Genomic DNA, 14289 nt, shown 5'->3' with positions numbered 1-14289 from the left:
AGATATAAAATGAATATAAAAATATAATTATAATTCGCTATTATGTTTTACGAAAAATGTGTTAAAATAAAAGCGTTTCTGTGTGCAAGTCCTACTCCATTTTGTTCTTGATTTATAATGTCTTCAAATTGTATATTCTCATACAACTCCTCTTCGATTACTTCCTCCAGATTATGTTGAATAGATATATTATGTAAAACTGCAGTGGCACAAATAATTGCCACCGATGTGCTCAACTTTGTTCTTAAACCATAATGCAGACATGGAAATCGACGTTTCCAAACTCCAAACAGTTGTTCAACGATAACTCGTATTTGTTTATGTGCAGTATTATACCGAACTTCTGCATCTGTCTCAGGTCTTAAAACAGGCGTCAGTAGATAACTGCGGCATGCATATCCACTATCACCAAGTAAAATTCCGTTTAGGTGTCCCAACTCGAAACGACAGCGCAAACCGCTTCTATCAAATATTACAGCATCATGAGTTGAACCTGGATGTCTATATCGAGAATTTCTCGTTGAGGACCAGCTACAACCTATAAAACAAATATATCATAAAAATTAACTTCATATAAACTTCATGATTATTTAGCAAAATAAAACCGTTGAAAAAACCTGTACATTTAAAGAAAACCATCCTTTTCGATTTCGGAATATCTCTCCATTATTTCCTCTAGGATTCGCAATACGTATATGGGTACAATCGATACATCCTATTATGGATGGAAAGTTGGCCATTTCATAAAATTGATTTTTATTCCTTCGACGTTTTTCTTCGGTGGAAAAATTAATATATACACTTAAGTGTGACGCTAAAATTCTGGAAACTCGTGCAACAATTCTCGATACTGATGCTTGACTGTATCCTCGTAAATCTCCATTAACAATCTGCAATTAAAAATCAGCATATAAATAAAATAAAAATAAATTATCTATTTTAATTTATATATATATATATATATATATATATATATATCATAGTGTCGGAACAAAATTTACAAACCTGAAAGCTACTCGTTGCATAAAAACGCAGTGTTATTAAGAGCTGCATTAACGGAGAAATCGGCAGGCCTCGATTATTGAACCGTCTTAACTTATCATTCACTAAAGGTAATAGGATCTCGATTATGGCTCCTTTGTTGAATCTATATCTTTTTCGAAAAGGAACATCTTCGAAAAATTCCAGGATTTTCCCAATCACAAATATATCTTTTCGCAAGTCGCAACAAAATCCGATCCTCTACATTTTCATCTTCAAATCCTTCGTCAGAATCGTTAAAAAATTCGTTGTCCATCATGCACTTTTAATGTGAATGCGTAACATCACAAATAATAATTGAAATGTGACAGCTAACTTGAAAAGGTTATGTTTGCGCATCATCCGCTAAAAAAGGTTAAAATCTCCTCCTTAAGGAAGCTCGTGACCTTCCTTGAAATAAGGGAGCTAATAAAGTTCCTTGTTTGGTCAAGGAAGGTTTATGAAACGTCGAATGAGAAATAAGGAATCCTTATTCCTCAAGGAAGGACTATGAATACAGGTATTAGCGGTGGAAGTGGGAAATGAAGGGAGAGGGAGAGGTTAGAGGACTGAAGGGCAAAAAGAAAGAGAAGAGGCGTGGGGCAGAGAGCGGGGTTTTAAGGAATGGGAGAGAAGGAGAGGGAGAAAGAGAAAGAGAGAGGAGTGAGAGGAGAGAGAAAGAGAGAGAGAGAGAGAAAGGGGGAGAGAGAGAAAGGGGGGGAGAGAGAGAGGAAAAGAACGGGATATGAGAGAGAGGTGTTTCTTTTAGATGTGGGACATGAAGGGAGAAGGGGAGGTTAGAGGGTCGAAAGGGCGAGAGGAGAGAAAGGGGCGTAGGGGTAGGGAGTAGGTTTTTTAAAATGTGAGGTCACTCAAGGCCAGAATCGCGCTGGGGGATTTGAAAATGTATTTGTATATGTGTAAGAGTGACAGAGCGAGGAGAGAGGAGGTTTGATTAAGTATGTAGGAAATTGTAAATAAGTAGAGAAGTTGTGGTGTGTGTGTGCGAACCTCGGGAGACAAAGTGGCTGGGGATAGCCACGGGGGCCCCCGGGGGTGATGTTATAGGAGTAGGTTAATTTAAGGAGACGATGTATAAAAATTGTAACCCTAAGGGGATCATTTGAATAAATATCTATCTATCTATCTATATATTAAATGTTTTATTTGCGTCATTTCAAATATTGTACATGATAATAAATACTATAAAGTCTTTTTTGTAATTTTTTTAAAATCAAATAGTTTTTCTAATCAAGAAAAATATAACGTAAAAAAATTGTAATACAAAAAAAATTTAAACCCACTGATACAATCACATTTTAAATATTTTTATATCTTTTATTGTATATATTATTATTAAATAAATATTTTATAAAATATTCTATATATATATATATATATATACATATATATACATATATATATATATACATATATATATACATATATATATATATATATACATATATATATATATTATTATTCTAATATATATTAGCACTTAATTTTTATAAAAGGGTAAATAAAATAAAATATATGTTTGAACACGTTCCATCTCTATTTGTTCAACATTTTTTTTATTTTTGTGTTTGCGATTTTTACATTTATACACAACACAAAAACTCATTTTTATATCTCTTTCTAAACTTCGATGTTAGTATGTTCTTCACACTACTATTTAACACCATGTTTAACACAACATATATGTTAGGTTAGGTTAGATATTGGCCGAACATTATCGAGTCTTAACGAAATAAACCGAGTTGGCACCGATGCTCTCTTCCCGCAGCATCAGAGCCCCTCTCGCCCTAAGTAGGGCCTAACGCTCTGTCCATAGAAGTCTTATGATTAGAAGCACATGTACTGATCATAATGGCGTCGGCACATGTCAGCGCATGCGCAGAAAGGGTCACCTTAGCGCTAATAGTATCTCCCCGAACACGCTCTTAGTACATAAAATTCGAGGACACTTTGGGCGCGTTCGAGGAGACACTATTAGCGCTAACAGCGTCGTTCTATCTTTGTTACTCATTAAAAGTTGAACAAAGATAGAACGACGCTGTTAGCGCTAATAGTGTCTCCCCGAATGCGCCCTTTATATAAACAAAATCTAGGGAGTTAGCAGTCTAGTATTATATAGAAGTCTGTGGGTCCGACTGTACATCATCGTGTGGGTGAATCAACTGTTCGTGCTATAATTGTTGAAACATACTCAGTTATTATTGATAGATTGTCACCTATTTATTTAAAACAACCTAATGAAAGAGACTTCATATTTCTGAGGAATTTAGTAAGATTTGGAATATACCGCCATAATAGTACGAATTTAATATTTAATATTTATATTCCGTTATTTTAATTCTTTATTCCTAATTCTCAATGCATTGTGCGTTAGTCCATTTCATTTTCTCGTTTTAAAATAATATAATATTTAATATTTAATATTTTTCCTATTGTGCGCAGGGCCTAACTCTAATTTAAAGTAGAGTCCATGTGCACGCAGCGGGTACCTAAGATGGCGACTAATTGGTCTATAACATATGCATAAGGAATTTAACCAATCGAATTCCTTATGTATATGCATTATGCGTTATGTAAAAGTGTGTGCGGCGGCCTTTACAATGCACAATCTTGTGCATAAAGGCCGCAGCACATACTTTTGCATAATGCATTATGCATATGCATAAGGAATTCAACCAATCGAATTCCTTATGCATGTATTTATAACCAATCAGTTTCCTTATATATGTGCATTATGCGTTATGTAAAAGTGTGTGCGGCGGTCTTAAGCAAAAGAAAAAATATATATATATAAAGCTTAACCTGAAAATTATTCGCACAATACGGAAAGTGACAAGTTCGTTTATATTGTGTGGTGTATAAAGAAATATTATTGAATAAAGTAGTATATTATTGTATAGTATATTATTGTGTGAATATAAAGATATAAAGAATAATATAGAGAAGTGTTATTATAACTTTAATCAAAAATGCTATAAATATTCTATTATTAAATATGTATTTACATTGTAATTTAATTAGATATGTTTCTATTTTTTATTTTCAGGAACTTTCTTTTATATATAGGACCACTTGAAAGTTTATATGTGAAATTAGTTGCAGGGGCGTAAAACAATGTTGTCTCTAGTAAATCCCTAAAAATCCCTAAAATATTCTTTTCTTTTGGAAGGAAGACTCGAGATTCATCTTATGAAATAAGACAGCCTTGGAGATTCAAAGAATTCTTCATTAAGGTTTCCTCCACCCTTGAGATAAGGACGGACTATGAATACGGGTAATCTATTGTATGCATAATAATGATACATATTTATATATAAATATGTGTAAAATATTATATATAAATAAAAATTATAAATATGAAAAATATATATAATAAAATTTAGATTTCTAATACTGACCAATATTTTTTCTTCTTTAGATTAAATAGCGCTAAATGTTAGCGATAATTGCACACTTATTTAATATTAACTGCTAGATGAGACCTTCTAAACAGCCAAAATACAAAATTTGAGTTCAATTTCGACAATGCACTAGACATGTCATATCTATACTGATTTTAACCAAGAAAAAAGATTTTATTTTATTATATTTTATTTTATTTAATATATTTTATTTTATTATTTAATAACAATAATATTATGTAAATCAATATGGCGACTTAATGCTCAATGCTTATTGGTCCATGCGATCTTATGCTATGCACATGTAGCTTATGCATTTTGTGTGCGATAGCCCAAAGGCTTCTCTTTGATATCATGTAAACTATGTTTCAAGTTAAAGGCCGGCATAGCCGCTTTCAGGTTTCTTTCTGGTATAAACAATGAATTACAACTGAAAATTGTAATGTTTAAATACTAGAGAGATTTAGAAAACAGAGGTTTAAAGCAAAAAAAGATATAATAGTAAAAAATTTTGTTGCATTTGCTTACCTAGAAAATAGGATAAATATATTTACAAAACAACTATTTCTCTTAATTCTAAACTACTAGACGGCAATGTTATATTTCTAACCAAGTTTGCCCGAATGAAGAGTAGTGTTTTGATTCGGAGACTCATCAGTCGGGATAAACAAGTGGTTCCGCGCCGATATTTAAGTTTTACTTTAACGATGGCAAAGAGCAAATTCGAGTACGTGAAAGAATTCGAACGGGATGAGAAGTGTTTATCAAACTGTTGGATCGTAATTAGGATAGACGGCAGAAATTTCTCCAGGTTCTGCGAGAAACATCAATTCGTCAAGCCAAACGATGTGGCCGCTCTGGAGTTAATGAATCGCGCTGCGATCACTGTTATGGAAGATTTCAAAGAAATTATATTAGCCTTCGGACAGAGTGATGAGTACTCATTCGTTTTTCGAAAGGATACGGAGCTCTATAAACGCAGAGGTACACATATGTTCAACAAAATGTGAAGTTTTCTCATCCAAAAGAATTAAATTACTTTTTCTTTTCCATGATTGAGTATAATTATATAAATTATTATTCGATAAAATTATATACATTGGCATTTAAATTTTTTATATTGCATTATTATGCATTATATATTTTATTATTTACTATGTATAGCATAGTTTACATGATATTTTTTTACTAGCTACTATTATGATAGTGCGCTAGCAGCTAATAAAGTTGAAATATTTTACCTTGAGGGACATGCTGGTTAGAGAGAAAAAGAAACATGCTAGTTTACTGCTAGCATTTTAAACTACTTTTTAACAAACTAGCATGCTAAGAGCTATTAAAAAAAGCATTGTGTAAACTATGCTTATGTGTATGTATTTATGAGAAAGAGAGAGAGAGAGCGAGTGTTATAATTTCTTTAATTTTTCTTCAATCCTTTATATAAAATCAGTTAAGTATTTTACATATAATTTTAAATATAATGTTCATTTCTGTCAGAATTGGTTAAGTCAACATATTTCTTCTGTAGTTATTATTAATATTATTTTATGAAGCTATTCCCAGATAACCAACTATTTGTGAGGTTGCTATCATGTTGCAAACAATTGTATTATTAGGCGATTTTTTGTGTGACTGGTATAGCAACCAAAGTATCTAACTGTACCAGAATGTTTTCAGATGTTTGATAATTTGTGGTAGAAGTGTGGCTAACTGTTTTGGTATCTAAGTAGTTGATATATGTTATAGCAATAAAGCAGGATACTGAGGGGTTGGTCACTAACAGTTATAATGTACAAAAATTACCCTTTGATACAGATTACCTTTAAATTATACCTCGGATTACTTAAGATTACCTAATAGTATCTCAAATTAAAAAGAAATTTTACTTTAAATTATTTTAACGCTAAAGATTATTTAGATTTACCAAAAATAACCTTGGATTACCCAGAATTTTGTTGGGATTGTCGCTGAATTACCTAGCCCATGTACAAAAATTACCTCAGTAACCAACCCCTCGCAGGATACCTTTTGTAAATTTTAGGTAAGTTGCAAATATGTGCCAAATATGAATACATAAATAATTAATTTTATATATTTATTGTGTTGGATTTATTTTATTAGACTTAGTATTTTAATCAGTTATCCTACAAACACAAAAAAAACTATCAATTTTGGATGCTTATAAATTTACAAACTTCTACACTTATAGATTAGGTTATTACTTCTATTAGTTAAGTTAAATTACTTCTATCTAGTTAAGCACTGATTAAAATATTGAGTTTTGTGTATGAAATAAGACTTTTTTATTAATTTACAAAGATTTTATTTTTATTTGATTTATTATTTTTTCATTATAGACATTATGGATAAAAGTATTATTTAATATGCACTGATAATCATGGCCAATCAATATTGGACGAAAATGGAAAATTAACATATTATTATATAAAAAGTATGTAAAAATTATGCTATAGTTACATATTAATTTTATCCTAAAAATAAGAAAATCATATTTGGTGTATAAATCCACTCAAATTTCAAAATATGATCGGGGATGGTTATGACTTTTTTTCCTTTATTTTCATCGAAGTATTAATTTTCTCTTCTTTGCATTCTTTACATAAAAAGAAATGCTTTTAAATTTTTACTGATAGTATCATCATTATCGTCAAATACTTTATTTATTAAAATAGACAAATATCCTTTAAAACTTATGTTTATTCTGTATGTCTCTTCTATTCACATTAGAATAAGAAAATATTTAATTATTTTTAAATAGTTTTGAATTCGCGCGTACAGAAAAGAACCTATATGTTTTAGGGCGTTTTTCAGCAAAGACACAGACGACACAGTGTAACACAGTGTCCATTAGTTAAGTGAGACACAACGAATGTTCTCCATCACACTAATGACACTGTGTCGTCTGTGTCGCTTGCTGGAAAACACCCTTAGTGTGCTGGTATGGTACATATTACCAGAATAAATTCCGCCTCTACCAATAGCAATCTTGGTATATGTACCAAATGATCGCCAAAAATCGTCTATATTAGCAACATGACAGCAATATGATCAATCAATATAATTAATCACACTTACAATTAGTTCTATATTATAGTAAATTTTTAAACTTTCTCTCTTTTTCTTTTTATTTAGACTTAAAATAATTAGATATTTTGTTTAAGTTTTCTACAATGATTGATTTATAGCTTTATTGTGTTAAAAAATTAAAAGGATGAAAATCTAAAATAAATGTCACTTATATCAAATTATGTTTTACATATTTTACAATTTCTTTTTAACAAAAACATGTATTGAGAAGAGATCAATAATTTTTTAAGATGTACAGCAAGATATATGTAAGCAATTTAAAATATAAAAAGTTTTTTGCAAAGTTTTGAAGTACAAATAAATAAAATTTTATTTTTTATATAATTTTTAATTGATGCTTACTGTTAGCTGATGATACTTTAACAAATTAATTTGAGGCTTATCTAAAAAGATATTTAATATTGAAAATTGGAGAAATTGGACTGATGATCTTTTTTTAATATTTTTGCTAAAAATTAACTTTATATATTGGTTGAAGAAATAATATGAAATTACATAAAAATGAGGAACAAAGGAGATTTACTAGCAGATCTTATATATAGGATATTTCATCTATATTGGAATAGAACAGCTAATTATTTATTTTAAGAGTATAAACAAATATCTTTAAAACAATTTAAAATAACTTTAAAAAACATCTATGAAAAGAAGACAATTTTTTAAATGTTTTTTTCACACAGAATTTTTAAAATATTAATATATATTTTAATATATCTTTTAAATAAAATTTTAAGTATATATTTTCTTGCATATTGTAGCTAATATTAATATGTGTGTGTGTGTGTGTGTGTGTGTGTGTGCGTGTGTACATATATATATATTAATATTAATTGTGAAAAAAACATTTACAAAAATTGTCTTTTTTTCATACATATTTTTTAAAGTTATTTCAAATTGTTTAAAAGATATTTGTTTATATATATATATATATATATATATATATATATATATAAGATAATAAAATTATAAAATTAATTAGAGTTATGCAACAATAGGTACTAACCAAATTCAATAGTACAATCAAAATATATACTGAAAATTTTATTAAAACCAAATGTCAATAGTTTAATTTTTTATAATTTATTAAAATATTTATATAAATTTATTCGAATAACTTATAAAAAATTAAACATTTGGTTTTAATAAAATTTTCAGTATATGTTTTGATTGTACTATTGAATTTGATTACTACCTATTGTTTTCATAAGTCTAATTAATTCTATAATTTTATTTGAAATTAATTTGAGATATTTGTGAAATTGATTAGTTTAATTTATTTCTTTTTCAAAGATGTAACAGCACAGTTGAATTTTCATAATTATGTGAATTGACTATATATCTACAGAAATACTATTTTATGATACTTTCATGTTTGTTTCAGCATCGAAACTATTGTCTAATGTAAATTCATTATTTGCTTCGGCATATGTTTATCATTGGCCACGCATCTTCAGAGGTAAAGAATTATATTATCCGCCTTCGTTTGACGCTCGTGTCGTATTGTATCCGACAGATAAGAATTTAAGGGACTACTTGGCTTGGCGACAGGCTGATGTACATATCAATAATTTATACAACACTTGTTTTTGGAATCTGGTTTTGAAAGGAAAGTTAACTCCGAATCAGGTATTATATTCTAAAAGACAAAAGATATGTAAATCTTATGTAAAAATAATTTTATATAAATTAATATTTATTATATATCTACATATATTTACATTTATTATATATTTACATATTTATTATATTATTATGTAAGTACAAATAAGTATATATCTTATGTATGATAATCATATTAATTTACAGTGACAATGTGCGTTTTAAAATAAAAATAGCAAATTCTTAACAAAAAAAAACAACTTTAATTAAAATCATAGTTAGGAGTTAATCTTTAAAAGTATATTGTAAAATTTAAAAATTTAGAAGAAATATTAATTTTTTTAATCAAACTTACTTATGAATAACTCATTTTAAATTTTTCAGAAAAAGAAATATTTGTTTTTAAAATATATTTACAAAATTTAGAATATATTTACAAAAGAATTCATATATAATTACATATAGCACTGAGTTATAATATATAGATAATATGTATAGATCTTTGAAAATATGCAGAAAAATTAAAATATTTCTCTTGTGTATATTTTAACACTTTAATTGCGAATAATATTTTAAAGTTTTTAAAGAAAAGAAGTGAAAAAAAAATATTTATTTAAAATCTAAAAAATTTTTAGTTTAAATATTACGATTGATTGATCATAAATTAATATCAGTTTTTTTCTTTATAAAATTTTACAAATCCTAAATTGTATTTATATATTTTAATAAAGAATCTAAATATAATATAGTAATACAAATATGTAGACAATAGAATAATAAATAAAATTTAAAAAGTGAAATTTTATTGTAATGTTTATGTTTTTTAGAATAACAGTTTATTATAATTTTATACATATAATTTTATAAAATTTTATACATACACATAATACTCGTATGTATACATTATGTATAATTAAAAAAAAAAAAAAACATTTTTATCATATATGTATGTTTATATTACAGGCTGAAGAAAAGCTTAGAGGCACTCTAGCATCACATAAGAATGAGTTACTTTTCCAAGAGTTTGGAATAAATTATAATAATGAACCACAATTGTTTCGGAAAGGTACAACGCTTATTCGAAAATTAATATCCGATCGTACAGGAAGGTTAAAACCTGCTGTGGTGCCTCTGGTAGATGATATTATCAGTGACCGTTTTTGGAAAGAGAATCCTGAAGTAATTGGTTTGAAGAGTTTAACAACTTATCAACTACCAAACTCAGCGAATAGCAATAAAAACGTATCTGTGCCAACACCTCCTTCACCCACCACAATAAGACATGGAAATAACGTTTCACCACAAGTAATTAACGTAAATTCAATGAAAGAGGAAGTGGATCCCAACAGAAACAGAGAGACGGATGGAGATTGGATGGAGTGTGAAAATGAACGCATTTGTAGAAGATAAATTTGTGCTTTCTTTTTCATATAATAAAATTATATTAGAATTGTATCTATATCTTATAGTAAGATATATATATATATATATATGTTTTTTTTTACCAAGAGAATACTGTTATTAAATGAAAGAATGTTACAGCAAAGAAAAGAACTTCTTAAAAAAAATAATTGAATTTGAAATGTAAGAAAACAATTTGAAAAATAGGTGTGTAAATATATATATAGATAGGTTGTCAAATAAACTCATTGATATATGATTTCAAGTAAGGTGAATTTAAATAATAATAAATTACTTCACATAGTGAAATATATACAGCAAAAATGTGTATTTGTAAACATATGCAAAAAAAAAAAAAAACAAGCTTTGTGCTACAATTATAGAAAACAGTTCTAATAAAAAAGTAAAAAATCATCGGTAATAAAATTTTTCTTTTTCAATCTTTTTTTTGTTTTAATGTAAAAAAAATGAATTGTATAAAGAGGAAAGAAATTATCCATTACATTGTTTATTACATAATTATATGGAATATGGTATATATATTTTTATTACTTTATATTTACAACTATTGAATATTTTATTACATTAAAAAATAATATATAGAAATAATTTATATTCAAGATTACAATAAAATATACACTATGCACACATAATACAAATTTTGTTATACCATTTAAATTCTAAATTCTAAAACAAAATATGACTAATTCTAAATAACAACTTTGTTTTAACATATAGTACGTGCGAATGTATCAATATTTGATAGATACATATATTTTTTTTCAATTTTCTTAAAATAGGTTTCTTGATATTATTTTTCAAACAATTTAAGTGTTTTCCATCTGACGATAATTATAATTAACATTATCATTATTTGCAATATTAGATTTTTATTAAAAGAAAACTGGGTCTTAGTAATGCTAAATTAATCAATTACTTTATCATTGTTACATAAGTAAATGCAATTAATATTATTGCAGTATTTAATATATTCAATTGATTTAAAATATAGGAATATAATTATCTATTTTAGCGCGATGCTTCTGAGCAACGCATTCCGCGATCCACACAATATTGCGACACTCTTGTTCTTTCAATTTCAAGTAGCTATAAAACACTCCAAAATGAAATTGTTGAAGAAATGCATGGACATTCAAACGAACCTGCACATACCAAAAAGTTAATAAATGTCAATGTTAATAAAAAATATTAATATAAGATACGTTAATAAATTTGCATATATGTATTTTTATATATATAAAGTAATAAATATACTTGCTTCATGCTCAAAAAATTTGTCTTCCAAGGTTTTATCACCAGGATTATTACCTGCGCCTTCAAATAAAGCACTATATTCCTATTTAAATGGAACAAAGAAAACATTAATTTAAAAGAAGCTTATTATATGCTACAATTACAATTATAAAATTAACAATTATATGTATTTTCACTTAAAAAACTTTAATCAAAATTAACAATTTTTATTTAAGAACCTTTAATCAAAATATTTAAAATTTTACTCACAGCATAATATTCTGCTACAGCTTTCACTTGTTCATAATCGTCAGCTCTTGCCAAGGCTGCTAGTCCATCTGGATTTAAACGTCCGCAGCGTGGATATAATTTTGCACGATCATCTTTACCCAATTCAGTTCCAAATGAATTAATGGTTATAATGATTGCTCTTCTATCTGCTTCAAACTAAAGATAGAAAGATAATGTTATTTACTTTACACAACGTTATTACTTTAAGATTTAATAGGAAGGAGTATCTTACAGCAAGTATTTCACACATAGTGTCTGCAGTTGTATCACCAAGTTCTTTGCAAAATTTATAAAATGCTTCTAAATAAGCTTTATAAAGTGTATTTCTTATTATTTCGATATTCATCTCATCCAGATCTTGTTCAGATATGCAATCCACAAAGAAAGGTGCTACAATAATAAAATTAGCACTGCATAAGCACTATCTTCAGGAAAATATATCATGAGTTTTAAATAATGTGCAAGAATAAAGATAAATATAAATAATAAATTTAATATAAATCAAACTCTCATTTACCTAAGGGTGTATCTACCAATACAGCATTGTACAATTCGGCAGGTGTTGCAGCAACATGAATTGCCTCCATTTGCTCAAAGCTACCAAGTGGATGGCATTTTGGAATTAATTCTGAAATAGGTCTTTGATGCAAAGTACCAGTAATTAACAGAATGATGTTGTCAATCATATAACTGTAAGTGATGAAATCTAGGAATTGAGATAGGGGCTCGACTGAATGATTCCGCATATGTTGAAATTCTACAACCAGTTTTTCTCTCAATTTGTCATCAATCACACTAACAGAGAGTGGAGATGGTTCATTTGCCAAGAAGCTTCCATAGTCTGTACCAGCTAAATGTAGTTTCAAATCTAGATAATTTGAGCAAAAAGAAAAGAATAAGTCTATGATTTATTAATAAATAAAGAGATAAATTAATCGAAAGTAGAAATTTTAACAAATCAATATATATTTGTTTTATATTAGACCAGTTTAAAGTTATATATATATATATATATATATATATAATTACATAAATTATATGTAACAAAGATATAAAAAATCTTCTTTGCTAAATATATATAAATTTAAAACGGGTCGGAAAATAAAACGATCGAGAAATGATCAAGTAAATCAAATAAATACCTTCGAGCGTCTCACACTGAACTAAATTCAGATAATCGCTTTGTTGAAGTATGCCGCACTTGAAACCACGGCATAGGCCTTCTAAATAGCCGCCGTCGATATTGAATATGCATCCCTTCATTCTGCAATGAAATCTTCCTTGGATATATTCGCGCAGAAAAACCGAGTATGTCAAGTTCGAAACTGGATCTCACAGGACTCGCCCCTTTTGTCATGAAAATCATATGACCAAACATGCGAAGATATGTCGTGAACTGTCACATGTACTTGCTATCGATATTTGTTCGATTCTCGAAACCTGTGTGCACAATTTTGAAATATGAGATTTGTTTTTAGTTCAATTTTGCGCATTTTCGTTTCTTTTCTATTGTTTTTCAACTTCTATATATAACTTATTTTATTCCGTCATTTTATGTATATGATTCAGCTAAAAAAACAAATTTATTTTTTCTTTTCGCATGTAAGAATATTTAATAAAATTATTCACATAAAATAATTACTTTTGCACATGAATAAAATTAAGTAAAAACTTTTATCAATTTTCTTAAAACTTATTTTATATATTTTTTCCTGAATTTGGAAAATAAATTTATTTGAATAAAATGTTATTGATTCCTGCAGATAGGACTATAGATATATTAAATATAGATAGAGCTTTGTGCGATCTCTGGCTTTGTTTACACCGACATACTTTTGATGTGCGTACTAAATATTACTGGCCAATCATAGCCATTCCATTCTTTAGAAGACTAGCCATGATTGGCTAGTATAATACTTAGTACGGGTATCAAGTGCTCGGTGTAAACTAAGCTTCTGTCCTAGGTCTGTGGTGCCAAGATAATTAGATAAATAAATAATCTTATTCCCCCGTCGCGCATACGCATTCGTATATTTCTTTTGATAGACGCAGATAATTGGTTATTTCCTCTGTCATCGGCTTTGAGTATATATACTCAAAGGTCATCGGGTATTTAAAGAACATTACTATGAAGCTAGTCGGAAGAAATGATTAAACTTAATTATTTTTAATTTTCTCTAGCGTATTTCGTTTG

General features: G+C 28.0%; 2 protein-coding genes and 1 long non-coding RNA gene across 4 annotated transcripts; 1 reads left to right on the top strand and 2 right to left on the bottom strand.

The window, feature by feature from the left end:
* Nucleotides 1–4: 4 nt before the first annotated feature.
* On the bottom strand, nt 5–1632 carry LOC140672453 (uncharacterized). 2 transcript variants are annotated; one of them, XR_012047899.1, is made up of 3 exons: nt 1006–1632; nt 618–890; nt 5–538 (listed from the first exon to the last, which is right to left on the bottom strand). It is a non-coding gene; the product is annotated as an uncharacterized lncRNA (long non-coding RNA). The 2 variants fall into 2 exon arrangements; XR_012047898.1 differs by having other exon boundaries at nt 6–538; nt 624–890; nt 1006–1628.
* A 3183-nt stretch (nt 1633–4815) lies between these two features.
* Nucleotides 4816–10972, top strand: Thg (tRNA-histidine guanylyltransferase). The gene is made up of 3 exons (XM_072905270.1): nt 4816–5426; nt 8932–9176; nt 10113–10972. Exons 1-3 carry the CDS (start codon nt 5066–5068, stop codon nt 10557–10559), a joined length of 1053 nt encoding a protein of 350 aa, XP_072761371.1. The 5' UTR covers nt 4816–5065; the 3' UTR covers nt 10560–10972.
* Nucleotides 10973–11287: 315 nt separating this feature from the next.
* On the bottom strand, nt 11288–13512 carry Vhaac39-1 (V-type proton ATPase subunit VhaAC39-1). The gene is made up of 6 exons (XM_072905271.1): nt 13238–13512; nt 12613–12963; nt 12328–12485; nt 12075–12251; nt 11830–11907; nt 11288–11713 (listed from the first exon to the last, which is right to left on the bottom strand). The coding sequence occupies exons 1-6, from the start codon at nt 13356–13358 to the stop codon at nt 11552–11554; spliced, it is 1047 nt and encodes a 348-aa protein (XP_072761372.1). The 5' UTR covers nt 13359–13512; the 3' UTR covers nt 11288–11551.
* Between the last annotated feature and the right edge of the window lie 777 nt (nt 13513–14289).

Source organism: Anoplolepis gracilipes, chromosome 13 (assembly GCF_047496725.1).
Source record: "Anoplolepis gracilipes chromosome 13, ASM4749672v1, whole genome shotgun sequence".
Lineage (NCBI taxonomy): Eukaryota > Metazoa > Arthropoda > Insecta > Hymenoptera > Formicidae > Anoplolepis > Anoplolepis gracilipes.
Note: the sequence above shows the minus strand (reverse complement) of the source record. Positions and strands in the feature narration are given on the sequence as shown.

What these genes read in the sequence shown, in the direction of transcription:
- Vhaac39-1 (XM_072905271.1), bottom strand. Translation starts at nt 13,358, where the DNA reads ATGAAGGGATGCATATTCAATATCGACGGCGGCTATTTAGAAGGCCTA. An exon ending in TCAGTGTGAGACGCTCGAAG is followed by an intron (nt 12,964 to 13,237) that starts GTATTTATTTGA and finishes CAAATTATCTAG; the next exon opens with ATTTGAAACTACATTTAGCT. An exon ending in CTATGTGTGAAATACTTGCT is followed by an intron (nt 12,252 to 12,327) that starts GTAAGATACTCC and finishes TTCTATCTTTAG; the next exon opens with TTTGAAGCAGATAGAAGAGC.
- Thg (XM_072905270.1), top strand. Translation starts at nt 5,066, where the DNA reads ATGAAGAGTAGTGTTTTGATTCGGAGACTCATCAGTCGGGATAAACAA. An exon ending in GGAGCTCTATAAACGCAGAG is followed by an intron (nt 5,427 to 8,931) that starts GTACACATATGT and finishes TGTTTGTTTCAG; the next exon opens with CATCGAAACTATTGTCTAAT. An exon ending in GAAAGTTAACTCCGAATCAG is followed by an intron (nt 9,177 to 10,112) that starts GTATTATATTCT and finishes TTTATATTACAG; the next exon opens with GCTGAAGAAAAGCTTAGAGG.